At 60.6% G+C, this 22,089-nt stretch overlaps 1 protein-coding gene across 4 annotated transcripts in view; it reads left to right on the top strand.

Moving 5' to 3' along the window:
• Positions 1 to 22,089, top strand: part of SBNO2 (strawberry notch homolog 2) — a 49,460-nt gene that overhangs the window by 13,848 nt on the left and 13,523 nt on the right. For 3 of the 4 annotated variants that reach the window (XM_045542651.1, XM_045542641.1, XM_045542671.1), the window contains exons 2-7: positions 2,858 to 3,044; positions 6,924 to 7,000; positions 8,332 to 8,443; positions 18,554 to 18,715; positions 21,377 to 21,460; positions 21,724 to 21,820. In XM_045542651.1, the coding sequence (XP_045398607.1) occupies positions 2,952 to 3,044; positions 6,924 to 7,000; positions 8,332 to 8,443; positions 18,554 to 18,715; positions 21,377 to 21,460; positions 21,724 to 21,820 (625 nt within the window). In that variant the 5' untranslated portion in view covers positions 2,858 to 2,951. Of the gene's footprint in view, positions 1 to 2,857; positions 3,045 to 6,923; positions 7,001 to 8,331; positions 8,444 to 15,265; positions 15,421 to 18,553; positions 18,716 to 21,376; positions 21,461 to 21,723; positions 21,821 to 22,089 lie in introns of those variants that run through there. The other variant, XM_045542661.1, reaches the window with a different exon arrangement.

Below are 22,089 nucleotides of genomic sequence, written 5' to 3'. Positions count from 1 at the left end.
CCAGCTACTTGGGAGGCTGAGGCAGGAGGATTGCTCAATCCCAGGAGTTGGAGGCTGCAGTGAGCTGTGATGATTCCACTCCAGCCTGGGCGACAGAGCAAGACCCTGTTTATAAAAAAAGAGAAGAAGGAAAGAGAAAATGGACGTGGAGCAGCTCAAGCTTCAGGAGTCATCAAGGCTCCATTGAGGGGCCTCTGCATCCTTATCAGAAAGCTCAGGTGTTGAGATCGTGCACGGCGAGGATGTGAAGTGTGGCCACTCGTGGCTGGTGGCCACAGCCTTCACATCCACAGAGGGGCCCTGCTCAGGTCTGAGGTGTGAGGGGTCTCATGAGGCAGTCCCTCGAGGGATGAGACCCCCTGACAACATAGCATCTCCCTGGAGGTGAGAGCAACACTCTTGCCCTGGCCTCTGCCTCTGGGAGCCGCAGCCAGGTGGGGATCTGGGCTACACTGGTCAGCGGGTCTGGGCGGTTACTGGTTCCGAGTGTCTGGGTGGCTGAGCCAGTGGTGCTGTGTGCAGGATGAGACCCCAGGGCCTGGCCTGGGGCATCCGGCCTCACGCTGAGGTCCAGCTGGAGAGACGAGGACCCTGACAGGGCCGGAAGAGGGGACGGGAGGTGGCCGCAGTTACCTGCTGGCTGGGGGTAGGTCCTTGGAGTCAGATTCTCCCAGCTCTTGGGCTCTTCTGACGTCCACCCTCCTAATCCTGGTGCTGTCTGGGCCCTTAATTCCTTTACCATTCTCTTTTGCAGTTATTCACTTGAAAGCTTGATTTCAGAAGGAAACCACATCCCCCTCCCAGTGGTGAGCTGTGGTGATAGCGTAGGCCTCTCCCCTACATGGGAGCTGCGTGAGGTGCCCCACATGACTCCTGCCCTGAGACACCACCTAAAAATAAACATCAGCCGACCGGACACTGCTCTGGGTTCCTACCTGTGGGCCCCTTTGCTATCTGCACCTTTGATGCTGTGACTCATGCTTTGTGCACATCCGTGTATAGGTCTCTGGGTGAACACGTGTGTTCAGTTGTCCTTGGCACACACCTGGGAGTGGGACTGCCGGGTCACATGGAGACTGCAGGTCCAACCTTCAAGGGTCCCCAGATTGTCTTCCGGGTGGTGGGGCCATCTTACCGTCCTGCCACCGTGTATGAAGCCCTCCCTGGGGGAATCTTTGTCTCGAATGACCCTGTCCCTAGACCCCGGCTGACAGTGTGGTGCTGGTGCCTTCTGGGGCTGCCGCTTGGAACGGGGTCCACAGCCGGGGGCGCTCAGGCTGCAGGGAGGGAAGAGCTGGCCCAAGGGACGCAGCCACAGGGGAGCTCTGGGCCCAGCCTGCTGCTGGTGGGGCCCCTTGTGCAGGACATACCCCGATGATGGCCCACGGTGTGTCCTCCCAAGCTTGTCAGCCCTGGGTCCTGGGTGTCCCAGGACTCTGACCTTTGGCAAGAGGTGTCCCTGGGTGTGGAAGGGTCAGCCTCGGTCTGGGCTATGGCTGCTGTGAGATGAGACCTGTGGCAGGAACGGGAGCTGAGGGACGTGGTGGGGAGCCCAGGGCTGGAGTGGCCAGAGTCCTGCTGTTGGGGCAGCCTGGATGGCTCTCGCGGAGCGTGTGGGCCCTGCCCACCTCTTATGGCTGACGCTGCTCTGTCCTGGGTGCCAGTGGATGTCCCCAGGGGCATCGTCCTGACAGCAGCAGCTAACTAGAGCCTCAGCTGAGGAAGTGGTCACTGTTTGTGGCCTCTAGTCGCAGAGGCTCCTGGGCTCTACCCAAGCAGCCCATCTTCTAGACGCGCACCCTGAGGCCGGGAGGAGCTCGGCTGCCCCCTCTCACTCAGAAGGCGGGGCCAGGCTCAGATCCTCACCTGCCTGCCCTGAAATCTTTAGAAGGATCTGCCAAGACACCCACCACAAGGTGTCTGTGTTTCGGGGGCCGGGGTTCTGGCAGGGTTGTCTGTCCTGGCCTGCAGGCAGCCTGAGGGGGCTGCAGAGGATCCGGGCCCTGGCAGCAGTGGGAGCGAGGTGGTGGCAGCAAGGACTGGGCAGAGGACCCAGGCAGATGGGCAGACAACCTGGGGTAGAGCCGGGCCCTGCTCCGCCAGCCACCATCCCTGGAGCTCTGGGTGAGGCCCCCCCGCCAGTGGGATTGCACAAGCTGCCTGCGTGTGGCTGGACTGCAATTACTGGAAGTCTCGAGGATTTCTTCACTTAAGGGCTTGGCCAGTAGCAGCAGCCGCCGCCTCCTTCCTGCCTCCCTCCATGTCGAGGGTCTGAGCTGCCTGCCAGCAGAGTGCACCCCCTGTTGCCACAGGCTCTTCCCAGGAGGACCTTGGTGGGCTCCTGGCCGAGTGCCAAGGCCAGGGCTGGTGGAAGATGTCCCCCAGTGTCTAGAACGGGGACATTCTCAGTGGGGACAGTGGTGTTTCCTTAGTCCCAAATGAGGTCTGGCGGCTCTTTCCTTCTTAGCTCAGCCCTGACCACCTAGGGGGACCCTCTGGCACTGGCCTTGCGGTGCTGCTGAGGGGCAGGGCAGGGTCTGGGGTCCCAGTGGGCCCCCATCTCAGAGGTGCTGGCCCAGGTTGGACTGTCCCTCCGCAGCCTCCAGCTGGCTGGGCACAAACCCACAGTGCAGGGCTTGGCTACGGCTCTGCTGGGGTCCCTGGGGCCCTGCGAATGGGTGCAGTCAGGGCCTGGGGTCCAGGAAGCCGGAGGAGGTGCCAGCCACAGCAGAGGGGCTACAGGGGTATTGCTCGGGTACAGTGGGCATGTGGGAGGGGAGGTGGCCCCATTGGTTCTGCTCATGGGCAAGGGTCAAGGTCAGGGCACAGTCTCAGGCGTCCACGTCTCTCTCTGCAGGACATGACGTCACCACCACCGCTGCCACGGAGTGTGGAGCCCAGATAGACTTGCCGGCGGCCTTGGGTCCTGGAGCCCCGCCGTCTGCCGCCCAATGCTCGCGGTGGGGCCCACCATGGACGGGGAGTACCCTCAGCACGAACCCCCGCCGGCGGGCAGCGTCCTGTACAGCCCACCCCCCCTGCAGGTGAGCCCGTGCCCTGCGCCACAAGAACATGGCCACGACCTTGACCTTGGCAGTCCAGAGCCCAGCTCCACCACGTCCTTGTGGGACCTGGACAGGTTGCCCATCCAGGACATGGTCAGAAGGGTAACTGTAGCCCCCAGCTTTTCAGGAAGAACATTTGAGGGGATTCCTGTCTCCGCCAAGCTTCCAGTTCCTTCCATGTCAGCCTATCAGCTTCTTTCGAGAAAGTGGCCCATGGAGAGAGATGTTCAGGGCTGCCCCTCCAGGGCTGAGTCTACCTGAAGGAGCCAGTCACCAAGGGAGTTGGGCTTGTTAAAAATATAAATATGTTTTCTTTTTAATTTAATAGACTTTATTTCTTATGCAGTTTTTGGTTTGTAGGAAAATTGCTCAGAGAACAAAGAAAGCTCTCACGTACTCCTGCCTCATGTTTCCCCTCTCCTGGCATCTCCGTCGTGTGGTAAATGCGTTCCACTTGATGACAGAAACTGACATGTTCTTGCTAGCTGACGTCCAAGTTAACATTAAGGACCAATCTTTGCATTGAGCATTCTGTGGGTTTCAATGGACCTGTCTCCCGCTGCCACATCCTGCAGAGTCGGCCACTGCCCTGAAACACCCCCAGCTCCTCCTGGTCACCCCTCCCTCCCTGTCAGCCCCTGGCAGGCGCAGACATTTCACTATCTCCTTACTTTAGCCTTTCCCAGGGTGTCCTGCAGTTGGAGTCCTACAGCACGTGGCCTTTCCAAGCTGCTGCTTCACTTAGTCACATGCATTAAGGCTCCTCCATGTCTTGTTATGGCCTGACAGCTCGTTTCTTTTTAGCGCTGAATAGTATTCTATTGTTGGAGTGCACCTCAGTTTACGTACCCACTCGCCTACTGAGGGACACCTTGGTTGCTTCAAGGTTTGACAACCGTGAGAAAAGTATCATGAGGGGAGGCCCGAGTGGCCAGAGGCTGAGAGGAGAGCAGGTGGGGATCGGGCCTTGGAGGCTGTGTGGGCCGTCAGCGCTATAAGGCAGCTTGGGGTGCCCAGTAGTGGGTAGGCAACTTGGCAGGGGCAGCTGCGGGATCCACTCTTTAGTGAAGAATCAGCTGCCTCCTCCTCCTCCTCCTCCCCCCACTGGGAAGGGCCCGAGATCTGTGCCTGTTGGTCCACAGTGAGTAAATGACACAGAAGGAACCTGGTCTACAGATGGAGTTCTGGAGAACATGGGAGGTGGGGAAGTCTGGGTCGGAAGGCGGGAGCAAGATTTAGCTTAGGTTTCTGCCCCAGCGTTGTGGCTTACGCCTGTAATCCCAGCACTATGGGAGGCCGAGGCAGGAGGATCACTTGAGGTCAGGAGTTTGAGACCAGCCCGAGCATGAGTGAGATAGCGTCTCTACTAAAAGTAGAAAAATTAGCCGGGCGTGGTGGTGCCTGTAGTCCCAGTGACTCGGGAGGCTGAAGCAGGAGGATGACTTGAGCCCAGAAGTTGGAGGCTGCAGTGAGCTGTGATGACTCCACTGCACTCCAGCCTGAGCAACACAGCAAGAAGCTATCTCAAAAAAAAAACAAAAACAAAAAAAGAAGGAGTAAGCTTAGGTTTCCAGGAGCTGGGAAACAGGCTGCCAGCATCACATAGACCTGAGGTTAGGAGGGCTGGAACGGTCGGAGGCGCCCCAGACCCATAATTATGGCTCCGGGAAAGGGCTAGGCAGGGCACGTGCTGACCTATGGTTGGCTCTTTGCCCAGATATGCCCACGTCATACCCTGACATAGTACAACGTGGAACACGAAGTTACTGAAAGGGAGCCCACACGAAGTTACTGTGGGCTGAGGGAATGAGAGCCGGTTGGTGCCTCCGCCAGGGTTCAAGGCCCTGCCATGTCCAGCCTCCTGTCGTTCCTCCCCTCCCGCTGGAGCTATGTCTGGGGCCCTCCCTCGCCTGTCCACACCTCTGCAGCAGCCTCCCTCCAGGTCTCCTCCCACAAGCTGTCACTGCCAACACCATCCTGAGGACGGTCCCTTCATCCCCACTTGCCATAATTTGCTTAATTACTTTCCTGTTGTTGGGCCTCTGGGGAGATTCCAGTTTTCTGCTGCTATAAATAGTCCTGCTGCGTTTTCCTACCCCTTCATGGATTAGTCCCCAGGGGTGTGTTTCCGAAATAGAATTCCTGGGCCAGAATGAGCGCCTGGCGGGTTTTCAAAGGATGGAGCTGTTCCTTCAGGAACGTGTCCCTGCCATGTCCCCTCTTCGGTGACCCAGGAAGCTGACCAGTGGCCAGGACTCACGGTCTACCTGGGCAGCTGTAAGGAGCCAGACTTGGCCCAGCGGGGCTCAGAAACTGGAGTCTGGGGGGATGTTTGGGCTGTGATAGGGACCCTGGTGCAAGAGGTACTGGGTTCAACCCCGACTTTGGCTCTGAGCCCCTCTCTGGGCAGTCAGGACACCGTGGGAAGGCTCCCTGAAATTGGGCTGCGAGGGGTGTCTGTGATGGTTGCCCCACAGGCCACACTGGAGACTAGGCTGGGAAGTGACCAGGAGACCATGTAGCCCTGGAACAGGCCCTTGCTGCTTAACAGAAAAGTGTGGCTCCTCTGGCTGCCAGTAGAAAATCCCCAGGCAGGCTCTGATTGGCTGGCCATGGTCAGGTGCCCGTCTCTGGGCCAATCATGTACCAGGGCCTGCCCTTCTGAAGGCAGCACCACCCCTTCTGGCAGCAGTGAGAGGTCCCCAGGCAGGCTCTGATTGGCAGCCCCCAGCAGAACCACTGGCTGGGTCGAGGTTGGGGTACTGTCTCAGTGCCTGGCTGAGGCCTCCAGCCTACCCTGGGAGCTCCCTGAAGGTAGCCCCAGGCCTGGCTTGGGCACAGGCACAGTGTATCAGGTGGGCCCAGGACCCTTGGTCCTCCCACCCTGCCCCTGAGACCCCCAGCACCCGTCTGGAGCCACAGGTGAGCTTGCCTGCTGCCATACCCGCTGCCCAAGGCCCATGCACCCTGAGATGGTTTACTCTAGTTCTGCTCCGGAATGTTCCAGATGTGCCACGTGGTCTTAGGAAGACCACGTTCCTCTCTGGGGCTGCATTTCTCTCCCCCTAGGGGCAAGAGGGGGAAGGAACACAAGACCAGGGCTCTGGGAGACCCCACCCAGGCCCCAGTGGCCCTGCTCCCTTCCGGAGGCATCCGTGGGGGATTCTTCGCAAGTGTCCGGGCACAGGAAGCCCAGAGGCAGCAGTGGCTCTTTCTGTGATAAACTTTATCCTGCAACTTGTGCAGAAACCGGAGACCTGGGCAGCAACCACCCTGAAGGCTTCTCATGCCCCTTGCCTGCAGGGGGCCTGCCGGGGGTCTGGATGTCGAGGTTGGGCACAGTGAGCTTTTCCCTGAGAGTCGGGGGCAGGGCTCTGGCGTAGGTGTGGGTCCGCTCGGTGGGCCTCAGCCACGAGTCTGTGGTCCCGTCAGATCCAGGAACCCTGGAACCCCTCGCACCCCTGCTGAGCTCAGGCTCACCCTCTTGGCCCGCCAGCTATTTCCCAAAGCGGGTTCCCTGGAACCCTGTCCTGTGAGCACTCTTAGAAGGCCCCGGAACCTTCCCCCATCATACCCAGCAATACCTCGGTGTTCCCAGGATACACCAGGAAGCTAGATGGGCCTTCCCCTCTGGAGAGTCCATTCCCCCTGCAGGGCCCACGTGGGGAGTCTTTCATGCAGATGGAGAAACTGAGGCATGGAGTGGTTAAGTAACTCCCCAGGTACTCCTGCTGGGAGGGCCAGGCCATGCCCCGATTACAGAGCCCTCGCTCTCCACCTCTGGAACTCTGACCCTGTGCTACAGGGGCCCTCGGTCTCCCCCACGCCACCGTGCCTGATGCCGCTCTCTTGTTTCAGAACGCCATGCTGCACTACCCATGGTGGAACCCCTTCTCACCGCCAGTGTACCCAGCCTTCTCCAGCAACAGCAGCCAGTAAGTGTCTCGTCCTGGCCCAGCCTCTGGAGCTCAGGCTCCAATCCCTCCTGGCCCTTGCCTCCACCTCCGCCTGGGCTGAGTGCCGGGTCCTGGCACACAGCCACCCGGAGGGCCAGGCCCTGGATGCACAGGGGCGGCTGAGGCTGTGTTTTCTTGAACCCCACCTTGTGACCAGCTGGCATCTGTGTTAACCAGAACAAAGTTGAGGAGAGGGCAGAGGGAGGGGTGAGACATGATGAGCTGGGTTTTGAAGGGTCAGTAGGACTTTTCCAGGGCAGCAGGGGCATTTTGGGTTGAGGAAGCAGCCTCTGCAGAGGGCCTGGGAGCATATATGCCTTGTGGGGTTCTAGAATATTCCAGAGGGGCTGTTCTGGGGCCTGGGGGAGGGAGCAGGTCAGAGGACAGAGCTTGGGGATTTATTCTGAAAGTACAGCAAGGGGCAGGGGAGGATGCTGCTTTCCTGTTAGTGTTAGCAAACCCACGGGGTCCCTGCATGGGGGCTGCCATCTGGTGGTGGCTCCATATAGGCTGCCTTAGTCCAGAGCCGTCTGGCTCCCACTGGGCAGGGACATGAGAAGCTTTTGAGGGAGACCCCAGGAGCCTAGTGGCGGGGCAGGGGCCCTGGGGATGGTGGCCATCGCTCTGCCTCGGGAACCCAGGGAGCTGGCGCGGGGTGTGAGCAGAGAAGGCTCCCACAGCGCTGCCCACCTGGGGCCCAGCCCACCCAGTGGCAGGGTTGACTCCAGAGGTCCGGAGAGAGGCACCCATGGGTGCGTGGGCCATGATGTGACCCCTTCCCTGGAGGAAGGTGCTTCTGAGTTTCTGGGGTGGCACTGTCCTCTGCCCCATCGTGGCCCTGAGTGAGGTGGAGGCTGAAGGTGCTGTGTGGGAGGGACAGCTCGATGGGCTTGGGGTCGGCTCCTGTGCCCCCTGCCCGGACTCTCCTCTGAGCTCAGTGTCAGAAACGCCAGAGTCCTTCCTGAGGGCAGATGAGCCCGTGTCCCCGTCCTGCTCGTGGTGTGGGAGCGGGAAAGCGCTCTAGCCCCTCTGCCCATGAGGCCAGGCTCTTTGTCCAGCAGGGGTGGGAGCACAGCCTCAGGTCTAGCTGCTGACCCTGGAGGCCCCCTCTTTGTGGGGACAGGTCCGAGGGGGCCTGCAAGGCCTGGGCATGCTCACAGCTGTCCCCTAGGGGCCTCACCAGAGCCCCTTGGGCAGCCACCATGCGCAATCCATGCTGCCAGCTCCCGTCGGGTGGTGCGAGGAAGCCCGGGGGTGGGCCCAGCGTAGCCCCAGGCCCCACAGTCACTGTCCTCCCTCTCCCTCTCCAGCCAGTTCCTGAACTCTGCCTCCTTCCTGGGCGGCCCGCCCTGCCCAGACACCGGCCACGTTCCTGTGGCCTCTGCCTCCAGCTTCCCGCCAAAGAGCAGCGACTTCCCTCAGGTAGGAGAACCCACAAGCTCCTGCGCCTGGTGGGGGCCTGGGCGGGGTCTGAGCCTGCCCGGCTGGTGACTTGGCTGGGCCAAGGTGAAGACCTGGGCGACCTGTACTCCAGAGAGCAGGGTCAGAAGTCACCTGAGGAAGGAAAGGGCTGTGGGAGAGGTGTCCACAACCACTGTCAGATGGCCCCCACGGCCTGCACCGTCCACCCCGCCAGGTCTCCCTGTCACAGCAGCAGAACCTTCTTCAGATGGAAGCTGACCCGGGGCTGGGGGTGGGGAGGGGCAAATGTGAGTGGGGAGCCTCCACCAGGCCTGTGGACCGAGCCAGTGGTTCTGCAGAGCCAGGGCGGAGCCAGGCCTGAGCCCTTCACAGCTGTGTCCGGCCCACCAGGGAAGCCCTCTCTATGCCTGATTCAGGCTTCACGACAGCATGGGGGCCGGCAGTGGTGGCCCCAAAGACATCCCCATGCTAATCCTGGGGCCTGTGGGTGTGTCACCTCATGTGGCAGAAGGGATAAGGACCTTGAGACAGGAGGTCACCTGGATGACCCAGGGGCCCAGTGTCAGCATAAGGTCCTCCCATGAGGAGGCAGGAGGGTTGGAGGCAGAGAGACTGGCTAAGACGCTGCGCTGCTGGCTCTGAAGGGGGAGGAAGGGCCCCGAGCCGAGGGATGCTGGCAGCAGCTAGATGCTGGGAAAGGTGGGACACCGACTCTTCCCTGGAGCCCCCAGGAGGGACCAGCCCTGCCAAGCCCTGACTTTAGACTTTACCTTCCAGAGTGTAAGAAGACAAGTTTGTGTTGTTTTAAGCCATAAAGTTTACAGTGGTTTCTCAATACAGCAAGGGGAAACTGATGCACCATTCGGAGTCCCCATGTGCCCCACAGCATACTGTACTTTCCCCAGAATCAGAAGGTATAGCAGTGGGGGAAATAGTGAATATAAACCTGCAGCCTTAGGGTACCAGCTGGTAAGTGAACTTGAGGCCTGAGCTTCCTGGTAGCCACAGCAAAAAGAGAAAGGAGATGAGCTGTGTGACTTTTATTGCTTGCAAGAAGCAGAACCATTTTTGACTTGGCTGAGTTGTCCAAACTTCCCTGGGGTCAGCATCCCTCCTGGTGTCCTCCGTGACTGCGTATGGACATGTGGTCCCCAAACTCAGGGGTGGCCTGGCTCCAGCTTTGCTGTATAAGGTTTTTCACTCTCTCCTTTGTCACCTGGGCTGTTGGCCTCTCAGCATCCTGGGTCCATCCCCTGGTTCTGTATAAGAGCCTGCCAAGGCTGGGCAGGGGGTGGACCCTCAAGTATCAAGTGGGTCACTTGCCCCCAGTGGCTGTCCTTGGGGTCTTTGTCCTCAGGTACTTAGGTGGGGCCTCCCGGCCAGGACCCCACATTCTGGGGACCTCAGGGGTCAGGTTCCATGCCCAGCCCTGTCCGCAGCTCTGAGGGCTCCTTCCCGCAGCCCCACCCTGGGCACAGCCACCCGCCTGCCCTCTCGGCCCTCCATGGATCAAGCCTGTGCCACCAGTGGTCATGCTGGGCACCCGCTGCCCACGCCAGAACCTAGGGACCCAGGTTCGCACACCAGAGGACGTGCTGCAGAAAGGACTTCTCTGAAAAATGAAGCTCGAGCTTTTCTTTAAGTTTGAAAGTTTTCACGACAAAACATGTTTTAAAATATTTTAGACTTACAGAAAAGTAGCTTTTTATAGGATATTTGTAAAAACCAAGAGCTCCCACACACCCTCACCTGCCTCCCTGTGTGTTACAAACTCACGTAAATGTGGTCGAAATTTGGAAATTAACTTTGTGCAGTGTCGGCGATGGGCTAGACTCTGGTGGATGCCAGTGGCCTCCCGCTGAAGGGCCCCCAAAAGAGAACAGGCAGGTCGCTGATTATGTGGCATGTCTCAGGATCAGACGTGGTGCCATGTCCACCTTGGGGCCTGGGGTTGGAGCTCATGGTGTCGGCTGACGCATCAACCGTGATGCTTGGTCAGGGTGGCATCTGTGGGTTCCTGCTCCGTCCCGCCACTATTTCTGTCTCGCACTGGGAGGGAAGCTGAGGCTGCATGGGTGCTTGGCAGGGCTCACGGGCGTCCCTCAGGGTCTTGCCTGTGGTGCCACTGCTGTGTCTGTCCAGCCGAGATTGTCTGTTTTGCTTGTTCCTTCTGCTCCCCACAGGTGGGATTCTGTAGGGACAGCTCCCCCTCCCCTAGCCCCACTAGGCACTTATTTAAGCATTTATCTGTGTCAGGAGGGGCTCTGTGTGCCTCATCGTCCCTTCGCTTCTGACGCCCTGGAGTAGTGTGGGTTCACCACCCTCCCAGCCTGGCCCTGGGGTCACCCACTCTCCAGGGAAGGGCCTCCTCCCACTTCTGTTCAGCCTCTGTCTCCAGGTTGGCGTGAAGCCACCAGGCTCTGCTGTCCCTGTTGGTGACCTGGAGCAGCTCTGCAGGCCCCACAGGGAGCTCCCACCCTGGGCTGTGCAGGTGGGTGGGGTTACGTGGATGCGAGACTCTGTGCTTGTTTTTTCTTACGAATTGGGGTTTAATTCATGTAACAGAAGTCATCATTGCACAGTGTACATCTCTGTGGTTCCTAGTAAGTTCACATCACTACTATCTAATTCCAGAACATTCCATCACGCCGCCAAAAACCCTGTTCCCATCAGTAGCACACATCCCGTCTCTGTCGATCTGCATGTTCTGGACATTTCATATAAATGGAGTCACGCACGTGTGTGTCCTTTTGTGTCTGGCTTCTGTCACTGAGCACGATGTCCTCAAGGTCCCTCCAGGCTGTGGCCTGTGTCAGAGCCTAGTCCCTTTTCATGGCTGAGTGATAGTCCACGTGTGGATGGACCACGTGTGTTGTCCACTCACCTGTCGGTGGACACCTGGGCTGTTTCCACCTTGGTGTGGTGACTCGTGCTGCTTGCGTGTGTATTGGTTTCTGTGTGGATGGGTGTTTTCATTTCCTGGGCGCATGCCTGGGAGTGGGTTGTGGGTAGGTAGCAGATTTGTTGTGAATCGTGCTGTTGATGACATTCGTGTGTGTATGTGTTTGTGTGGACCTGCGTCAGGACCCTACATGGCTGGCTCTGGCCAGGGGGGCCGTGCTGAGATCAGGCAGGGGGCTGTCAGCACTGCAGACCCCCCAAGGCCTGTGCCCCTCACAGAGGCCCCCTCAGGCCTTTCCAGCCTCCACGCTTGGCCCTTCCTGCCCTGCAATGAGCGGCCCCCACCCACCCCTGTCCTAGGCCTCTCTTGGGCCAGTGTCCCTGTGTCCCGAGCACACGGCCACCTCTGGCCCGCCTGCTGCCCAGCGCCCATCCCCCATCCCCTTGCCCGTCTGTTCCGGGAGCCCGTGCACCTCCCAGGGTCACCCAGGCCCCCTCAAGTTGGCTGGGCTTGAGGGGAGGCTCAGCACTCACCTCCCAGGAACCGTCAGCAGGGCCAGGCGTCTACCCTGGGCCCCCTCAGGGGCTGCAGGGACCCCCGGGGGGGCGCGCCTGTCCAGTAAGAACACTCTGCCTGCCTGCCGGGGGCTTCTGGGAAGGCCAGGATGAGCTCACAGCTCAGGAAAGTGCTGTGCAAACTGCTGGCTGCGCACGGCTGCGGCATTGACTGCTCCACACATGCCTGAGCAGGGGAGAGGTCTCGGCCCACTGTGCCTCGGAGTCCCATCCCTGCAGTTACTGGCATCAGACAAAAAGAGAGGGAGGGAGAGATTCTCCTTACAGGAAGCCCTTTGGTTCACAGCCGGCCAGCCCGGGGGGAGGAGGAGCCTCTCACTGAGGTCGCTGCACAGTGCGAGGGCACCTGGGCTCCAGGCTGGGAGAGGCCATGCTGCAGATGGACGGCTGGACAGCGAGAGTCTGTGGAAAGCAGAGGCCAGGGTTCCACGGGCCTGTGACCCTGGTGGGACGGAGCAGAATTTTCTGGGGAGCCGTGTTAGCTTCCTGTGGCTGCTATGACAAAGTGACACAAACGGGGCAGCTTCAAAAGACAAGAATGTGTTCCCCTGTGGCTCTGGAGCCCAGAAGTATGAGGTCAAGGTGTGGGCAGGGCTGTGCTCCTTCCACAGGCCCCAGGGGAGGGTTCTTCCTGCCTCCCCGCATGTGGGGGCTCCAGGCATCCCTGGGCTTGTGGTTGTATCGCTCAGTGTCTGCCTCCATCTCCACGCGGCCTGTCCTCTGCGTCTCTGTCTCTCCTTCCTGTGAGGACACCACTCATTGGGTAAAGGCCCACCCTAACCCAGCGTGATGACCCCATTCCCAAATAAGGTCCCTTTCACAGGTTCTAGGGGGCAGGACATGATCACATCATTTTAGGGGACACAGTCCACCCCTGAACAGGAGCATTCTAGTGACAGGCACTGCCTGAGGGTCCTTCTCCCAGCCCCGCAGAGTCTGCGGTGCCCAGGGGGTGCCGCTTATCTACCGCAAACCCCTGGAAGTCTTTCCTGACCATCCACCTCCCAGCCTTCTCCAGGAAGAGCCCAGCACAGCCCCCTGCCTCAGTTTCCCTAACTGTCACACAAGGATATACCACCTGCAGGTGCCCAGCCACATGGGGCCTTGGTCAGTGCCAAGTGGAGAGCTGGTCAGCGAGGGCGTGTGGACCGAAGCAGGAGGTGAGAAACATGGCCTCGCGGTCCCGGGAGGGTCATCTGGAGAAGAAGGAGTGGAGCATCCACACCTGACACTTTGCTGGCACCTTCTCAGAAATGTCATACCCATTAAATCTAACTTTGATGTGTTTGAGGCAAAATTCACACACCATAAAAGTATATTCACAGAGTTGTGCAACCACCACCTCTGTCTAATCCCAGAACATTCCATCGCCCGAAAAGGAAGCGGGTCCCCATTAGTCCCTCCCCAGCTCCTCCCCAGCCCCTGGCGACCACGAATCCACATCCCATCTCTGTGGATCTGCCTGTTCTGGACATTTCATATAAATGGAGTCACACCCTGTATGTCCCTCTGTATCTGGCATCTCTCACTGAGCACGATGTCCTGAAAGTCCATCCACGTTGTGGCCTGTGTCAGAGCCTCGTCCTATTTCGTGGCTGAGTGATATTCCAGTGTGTGATAACATACTGTGTGCATTTTTGGTGGCTATTTGGGCTTTCCCACCTTTTGGCAGTCGTGACCTGTGCTGTGTGCACATGTATGTCTGCGTTCTTGCGTGGACATGAGCTCTTGTTCCTTTTGGACACCTGCCCGCCTGGGAGTGGATCTGCCAGGTGAAATGTTGCTTCTGTTTCCTGCCTTGAGGACCCGCCAGACGGGGATCCGCATAGCACTTGTTATCGCTGCCTCTGCACGCAGCTGTCTGGGGTGTGAAGCAGCATCTTCCCTGACATGTCATCAACTTTTGTGCATTCCCCGCCACACACTTGCTCCTGTTGGGGCCGTGTTGTCCCACCAGGTGGAGACAGGCAGGGACGGCCGTGGCGGCCAGGGGGTCTGTGCCAGACTTGGCTGCTGCCGAGGGTCCCGTTGGTGGAGGGCCCTGTGGGGATGGCAGAGGGCAGCGGGGTCCAGAACAGGGAGAGCCCTGGGGGGCATGCCTCTGTGGCCTCCACCAGAGGGTCAAGGCTCCCCATTTCCCCTTGAGAGCTCTGGGGGGGAGTCCCCCACCAGCCCAGGATCCCTGGCCCCTCTGGCCCAGCCATGGGCTCCCTGGGCACCTTGGGGCTGTTTCCTTCCTCTGCCAGCCTTACTGCCCAGCCCCATCCCAGATCCCACCCTCAGGCTCAGGCCAAGGGGCAGGGCAGGGCCCTCATCCCTCTCCTCCCAGCAGAGGAGCCCCCTGCAGTCTTGGCCTCCTGGTTGATGACAGGCGGACGGGGGTCCCCTCTTCTCCACTCCAGCTGTTCTGGCCCTGGTCCCCCCTGCACCCCCAGCACCTTGTGGTACATCGAGAATGACCCCTGTGGCTCCAAAGTGTGACATCTCTGCTCCTGGGTCAGAGGAGCCGGTTCTAGCAAGTTCTCTGGGCCAAGTGATTGTACTAGCGTGTGCAGATGTTCAGTTTTCTGCCAGAGCCAAAGCATCCTTTGCTGGGGCCCCGACCGCAGGCTCCTGCGTGGCTGTCCCTGGGTGCGGGTTGGGGCTCCAGGCCTGGAGGGGCTCAGGTTCTGCCCTCCCTTCCCTGGCCCTGTCCAGCCCCAGGTCAGGGAGGCTGCAGTGCCAGCCCCACCCTCTGTCCGGCTCCCAGAGCCAGACCCAGGGGCAGGGCGGGGCCTCGGTACCCCTTCAGTGCTGGCGCTGCAGAGGGCTCCAGGGCAGAGGGCACCCGGGTTGGGGCACAGCTCTGGCGAAGGCCCTGGAGGGAGCGTGGTTGGCGGCTGGTATTGAGCTGGGGGTTCAGGAGATTCGGTTTGGCCTGAGGGGCCTTCAGGCGATGTGGAGGACTCGGCCTGGCCTCAGTTTCCTTTTGTGTGACTTGGGGGGCTGTGGGGACACCAAGTGCAGTTGGGGTCCCTGCCGGGCCCATGGGGCCAGGGGCAGGTGGACCAGAGCCCAGCCCATGAGCAGGCTGCGGAAACTGAGGCCCGTGCCCACCTGAGCAGTCTGCCACATCCCAGGTGCCATGAGGGGGCTGCCCCCGGCGGTTGGGACACTGGCCAGCGGGTGCGTGTTGACAGCGTCTGTGGCTGCTACGCCCCATACAGTAATTCTCCTTGCGCTGCCAGTAATCGCCCTGACTTACCGGGCAGGCATCATTTCCTGAAAGTCAGCCCGGCCTGAGAGGAAGTAGGCGCAGCAGTGACTAAACCGACATGCAAATGCAGCCCGGCCCAGCACTGCTGCCTCTGTCCGCCCCGATGGGCGCGATGCTGGAGCCGTGTCCGCTGCCATGAGGGACCTGCTCCCCCGTGGCTCTTCCAGGGGGACCCGGGGCCCCCCCGCGTGCCGCGACCATGTCCCAGCTGCGGTTCTGGCTGCAGTTTGGGGCTCTCAAAAAGGTAATGCCCCCGGCCCCAAGAGGGGTGGGGGGGGCCCCCCACTGCCACACCTGCACCCACCTTGCCCCACCTCCTTTTCTGGCAGTGAGAGTTACTCTGTGGGAATGTTCTGAGGCAGAGATTGGGGACTTGGGACTAGAGGGTTAATCTGTGGGAATGTTCTGAGGCAGAGATTGGGGACTTGGGACTAGAGGGTTAATCTGTGGGAATGTTCTGAGGCAGAGATTGGGGATTTGGGACTAGAAGCTGGCATGTGGGCAGGAAGGCCAATGCAGGGGAGGGAGGGGGCTCAAAGTGAAAGGGTGGGAGGGGCTGCCATTTCCCCTTGAGAAGTCCCAGGTGCTGTGGGGGAGTTTGGGTGTCCCAGGGGCTCCTCTCCGGGGGCAGGGGGAGCTCTGTGGGAATCGCCTGTGGCCAGCGGAATGGGCATGGTTTGAGGCGGGCTCTGGGTGGACAGCAGGGCCGTCCCTCCCGCTGAGCAGGATGAGTCCAGAGAGGACTTGTCTCCGTGGGAGGGGCCGGCACCTTGTTTCTGGGGGTTGTTTCTGGGTTGACTTCCTTGGGCAGGAGGGGGCGTGTCTGCTCACTCTCTTCAGGGGTCTGAGGCAGATCCTGCCAGCTCTTGCCCTGCCCAGGGCTCCCTGGAATGCTGCAAGGACAGAACCACAGCAGGTGGCCCCAGGCCCTGGGGGCCCCAGACTGCTGGCGGCTGTGTCCTCCCCAGCCTGCAGGCAGGCAGGGTGTGTCTGCCCCCCCCAACCCCATTCACCACCCACACATGCGCAGGGCCGGGCAGGGGTGGAGCCCCACGCCTCTGTCCCTGAAATGAGGCCGGCAGTCAGAGCCCCTGCTGCTGGTCACCTGTCTGGGCATCCTGCTCTGTCTGGGGGCAGGAGGGAGGCCCAGGCCAGGGACCGCAGTCACGGAGCCAGAGAGCTGCGAGCACCCGCTTCTTTAACAGACACTGCCCTTTGGAACAAAGCTGGGATGACAGGTCACTGGGACAGAGTTCCACACACTCCACACCTAGCTTCCCCGCCGTGCATGTCTCTCCTGGCTCGCGCGTTTGTCACAGTTGATGCACCAGCAGTGACACATCATTACTAAGTATCAAGGCCCACAGTTGATTCAAGTTTCCTCAGTTTCTCCTCATGTCCTCTCCTGCCCCGGGGCCCATCCAGGACCCCACAGGAAACTCAGCCGATGCATCTCCTCAGGCCCTTCTGGGCTCTTGACAGTTCATTAGACGTCCCTGTCCCTTGCTCTGGGTGGTCCTGGCGCCTTCAGAGGGTCCTCTGGCATCTTCCTCTCTGTTAGATGGGGGTGACAGGCTCTGGTAGGGGCGGCCCCTCATGCACTCCTATCCAGGGTCTGTGCCCACAGCGTGACCTATCCCTGCTGGCCTTGGGGGTATGGACCAGACGTCCCCCCGTGGGGAGCCTTCCCCTGGTCCCAGGCTGTACACTGGGGAGGGCATTGCTATGTGTGGGCCATGTGGGAGTGGGGGCTCTGTTGTGGGGTCCCACCTGAGCTCTGGCAGGGCCCCCTGGGCTGCACTGGGGGTCCAGGGCATGGCTGCTCACAGACGCAGCTGGGAGGGATTTTAGCAAGATCAGGGGCCACCTCCACCTGGCTCTGTGCAGGAGGAGGGCCTCTGCCCCCCCATCGATCCTCTGCACCACCTTGTCCCAGAGCAGAAGACAGAAGGCCACTCCCTCAGCTCACCCACCCTGGCCTCGTTATGATCCTAGCTGCCCGGGGACATGTGGGCGGGGGGACTGAGGGGTCTGGGACACTCACCATCACCCCCGGGGGCCCCTCCAGCTCTTCTGGGCCCCCCATGGAGGGGAGGGCTGGGGCTCCCAGATGGCCCTTGGCCCACAGTGTTGGCCTGATGGGTCCTCTGCAGCCACATGGGCAGTGCCCAGAGGGCCAGGGGGGCTCAGTTGGGGGCTACTGATCTGGGCCTGGAGGCTTGGGGGTGAGCTGGCCCCATTCTGCCTGGGTGGGGGTTGCACCGCGTCCCCTACTCCAGGCCCTGAGGGATGTGTGTGCCTCTGGACTCGGGCCCTTGTCTGCAAAACAGGCAGGCATCGCGGACACCCCAACCTGTGGAGCACTGCAGGGTCTCTGGGGGGAGTCAGGTGCCCTTGGCATCTGGTGTTCAACGCGGCCAGGCACACGGCAGGTGCTGGCTGGGGCTGGGCAGCGTGTGGAGGGGATGCTGACCCAGCCACCCTAGTGAGTGGCCATGGCCCCCACTGCTGTGCCTGACTTTCTAACATACGGGTTACTAAATGGTATGGGAGCTCCACAGGTTACACTCCCCCTTAGGTGTCACCACCCCTCCTGGCCCCTGAATCTGGCATCTTTCAGTCTTTTTTTTTTTTTTTGAGACAGAGTCTCACTCTGTTGCCCGGGCTAGAGTGAGTGCCATGGCGTCAGCCTAGCTCACAGCAACCTCAAACTCCTGGGCTCAAGCAATCCTCCTGCCACAGCCTTCCGAGTAGCTGGGACTACAGGCATGTGCCACCATGCCCAGCTAATTTTTTCTATATATATTTTTAGTTGTCCAGCTAATTTCTTTCTATTTTTAGTAGAGACGGGGTCTCGCTCTTGCTCAGGCTGGTCTTGAACTCCTGATCTTGAGTGATCCTCCCACCTCGGCTTCCCAGAGTGCTAGGATTACAGGTGTGAGCCACCGCGCCTGGCCAATCTCAGTCTTTTCTCATTTCTCCACGTTTTTAACAACTTTGCCGAGACGTGATGTATGAGCTTTGCGGTTCACTTATCCCGCATACAATTGGATGGTTTTGGTACAGTCACAGCGCATACCAGTCTTAGGACATCCCATCACCCCAGAAGAAGCGGTCCCTGTCCCCTCCCCAGCCCCTGGCGACAACTAATGTGTACATCTGCCTGTTCTGAATATTTCATATAAACGGAGTTGCACACCGTGTGTCCTGTGTCTGGCTTCTGTCACTGAGCACGATGTCCTCAAGGTCCCTCCACATTGTAGCCTGTGTCAGAGCCTTGTCCTTTTTGTGGCTGAGTGATGTTTTAGTGTGTGGGTGGACCACGTTGTGTGTTGTTGGCCTATTGGGCCGCCCACCTCACTGGGCCTGTCCTCCAGGACTCCTCATACCTTGAGGATCTCTCCAATGCCTCCATCTTCTCCTCCTCGGTGGACTCCCTGTCAGACATTGTGGACACACCCGACTTCCTGCCGGCCGACAGCCTCAGCCAGGTGCCCACCATCTGGGATGTGAGCACCCCCTCGTCTACCCATGACAAGGTTAGTGCCTCTGGGCCCCTGACTAGACAGGAGCCAGTCCAGGCCCCGTCCCCCAGTGAGAGACCCACAGGGGTCACCCAGTATCATGATTCTTCCTCTGCGGGTGAGGCTCGGGCTGTTCACTGACATGGGTGAGGTGATCAATCGAGGGTCCCCTCATTTCTGTGCATCTGGGAATATGTGGGGGCGCCTCCCTACAGCCCTGAGGGTAGGTTAGGCCCGCAGGCCCTCTCCCTGCTAGGGAGACAGGTGCTCACCTAGGAGATCAGCAGAAAGCAATTTTGGATACTACCTCTCTCCCCAGGCAGTCCTGTCCTCTGGGGACACTGGGCCATGTCTCGGGACATATGTGGTTGTCATAACTGGGTTGGGGGGTGCTCCTGGGATGGGTGGGTGGAGGCCAGGGACGCTGCTCAGCACCTGTAGGGCTCAGGATAGGCCCCCACAGAGCCATCCAGCCCCAGTGTCCACCCTAATGAAACATAGCGTGTGGGACAGGACAGAGCAGAGGGCTGGCAGGGAGGGCGACACACTGCCCAGAGCTGGAGGGGCGGCACCCATGGAGGCCCTGTGGTGGTTACCAGCCTGGCGGACCGTGGCCGGGCACCTGAAGGGCTGGGGTTTGCCTCCACGGAGCTCCTGGTGTGCGACGTGGGCAGGCGAGGCCAGCCCTGGGAGGGTCACAGGGCAGCAGGACACCAGGTGCTTGGGTCCTGACTGCAGCCCGTCCCCAGCACTGGGCAGCAGGGACATCACTGTCCTGAGGGAGGCAGAGCCAGATGCCAGGCCCAGGGAGACCCCACACCCAGCCAGGCCTTCCAGGGTCCTCTCCCAGGAGAGAAGTGTCTAGACGTGGGGAGCTGGAAGTTGGAGATGTGTCTGGGGCTGAGGGCCCTCCCCAGTGGATGCTGGTGGGTGCACCCCAGCAGGCAGCTCCCTGGGGGGCCCTCAGAAAGGGTCTGGCCCAGGCAGTAGGACACAGGGCTTGGGCTGTGGGGCCCGCAGGGGGACAGGAAGTGTCTGGAGTTCTGTGTAGCCACAGTGGGCAGTTCAGGCACAGGGGGGTTCCGGGGGGGCTTTGCCCGTCCTCGCCCAGGGCCACGCCCTCCGGGCCGCCCACAGGTCCTCAGCAGGGTGTGAGGGAAGGGCCTGGCGTGGACAGCACCAGGGCATCTGAAACCCAACGCCCCAGGGCCCCACCAGCCTGGCCGGGAATGGTGACTCAGCCTTCCAGGAACCCTGCAGCTTCTGTTTGTTTGTGTTTTTGTTAATTTGAAAAAAAAAAAAAGAGGAGCAGGGAATTGAGTGTAGGTTTCTAACCTACCCTGCCCCATTTCAATTCTCTTTTACAATAACGTGGGCGGTGTTTCCAACCTTAGAAAAAACAGGAGCCCTGAAAATCAAGTTAATGGACACTTGACCGAATGCCCTGGGGACCCCGTGGCTCCTGGGGGAGACCCCAAAACTGGCCCGTGTGCTGGGTGGGCTCAGGAACTGAAAGCCCCCAGTGTATGAGGACATTGGGGGTCCCAGTGGGGGACTGGGTCTTGGAGCGATTTTCCCGGCTGTATTTTCATGTTCACATTTCTTTGTGATGGGTCCTGTCCCTGTTAATAAGCTTTGTTTGCTAAAGAGTGGGTGCCCGTAGAACAGTTTGGGATCATAGGAAAAAAAAAAAAAGAGCGGCTGCCCGGGCTGGACCCTGTCATCTCCCAACCTCAGTGTTGTTGGGGTCTGGGTGATGGACGTGATGGCCCACATCGTCCCTGGCAGGCAGGTTGTGGGCCAGGTCACCCCCGGGGCATCTGGGGCTCCTGTCCCGGCCATCACAGGCTCTGCACACTCAGCCAGTTCTGAGACCTTAGGGTGGGCCACATCCCCGAGTGGCTCACAGACTTGGCCCAGAGGCCGGGCCACACCTGGTTGCCCAGCCTCAGAGGTAGTACCCCTCGGCCAGCCCTCTGTCCCACCCCCTGTCCTGCCCTCCATCCTGCCCTTTGGCCCGCCCTCCATCCCATCCTCCATCCTACTCTGTCCCGCTCTCTGTCCACCTGGGTGGGATCTGGCAGTGCCTTCCCCAGGGTGGGCTGTGGTCTGGGTGGTGTCCTCTGGTCCCTGTGTGAGGGGGATCCACCCATGGAGGGAGGTAGTGAGGGGCTTCCCCTCGGCCCCCGCCCCGGGTGATGAGAGCCGGCTGGGTGAGAGACGGGGCCAGGCCTACCTGCCCACCCAGACAGCCCCTCTGGCCTATGTCTCCAGTTACCCGTGGGTGGGGAGCTCCTAGCCCCCACGTCCCCCTGCTCCTGAGTGCCCCCTGCCCACCAGACCCTGCCCTCAGCCTCCCCACCTGTTCCCACTGGGCTGAGGCAGGGGGCTGTAGTCCATCAGAACTAGCCAAGCACCTTCCTCAAGGATAGCTTCACGCAGGCCAGGAGGGCAGCAGGAGGGAGGCCGGTGCTGGCCTGCAGGATCAAGCCAGGGCCCGAGGGGCTACCCACTAGGGAGGCCAAGGGTACACCAGGCCATCCTGGGGAGGGCAGGAGTGCACAGCCCAGGGCCACGGGGAGCCAGGGCAGGGGGGCCCCTCTGGTGGCTAGGCCAGTGGGCTTGTCGGCCATGGCCTGCCCTGTCCACCTTGGCCAACGTCCTGCTTCCCTCCAGTTGTTCCTGCCCGGTGGGCCATTTCCAGGCCTTGAGGACCCTGTGCCCTCCCTCCCCACCACCCCGCTTCTTGTCAGCTACCAGGTGAGCTGGGCCCGCCCCTCTTGGGAGACCTAGGGAGGGTCACGCACACAGGCACCTCCAGTGTGCCAGGCCCAGGGAGTGCCCATTCTACAGATGGGGAAACTGAGGCTGTGGGGAGCCCCTCACTGCAGTGGGGCAGGCAGCACCGTCTCCCACCACTGGGTCACCGGGCTGGGTGGTCTGCCAGGGCCCTGCCCCAGCTAGGCTGGGCAGTGCGGTGACTGCAGGACTGGACAGCTCTGCTGACCCTGCGGGGGCCTCAGTCACAGAGTCAGCCGGAGGAGGAGGATGAGGTGGAGGAGGATGAGGCGGAGGAGCTGGGCCACGCTGAGACCTACGCCGACTACGTGCCGTCCAAGTGTGAGTGGCCTTTGAGGGCACCAAGCCCCCACCGGGACCTCTCGCCTGCACTGCCCCACGGGGAGTGTTTGGTCCCCGGGCCCCTGGGGCTGCGGGGAAGACAGGAGGGGCTGGTTGTACAGTCCATGCTTGTATAAAACCGGGGGTTCTCAGAGGCCTGCAATAGAGAGGAACCTTGGCTTCCCCGTCAGGGTTTTAGGGATCTGCTGCGCCCATGGCCATGCCCCCAACTTGCTCTGTTGGGCCTGGCCACACCCCTGGCCCACCCA

Source organism: Lemur catta, chromosome 1, assembly GCF_020740605.2.
Source record: "Lemur catta isolate mLemCat1 chromosome 1, mLemCat1.pri, whole genome shotgun sequence".
In the NCBI taxonomy this organism is placed as follows: domain Eukaryota; kingdom Metazoa; phylum Chordata; class Mammalia; order Primates; family Lemuridae; genus Lemur; species Lemur catta.
This window is presented reverse-complemented; position numbering and strand designations above follow the sequence as displayed.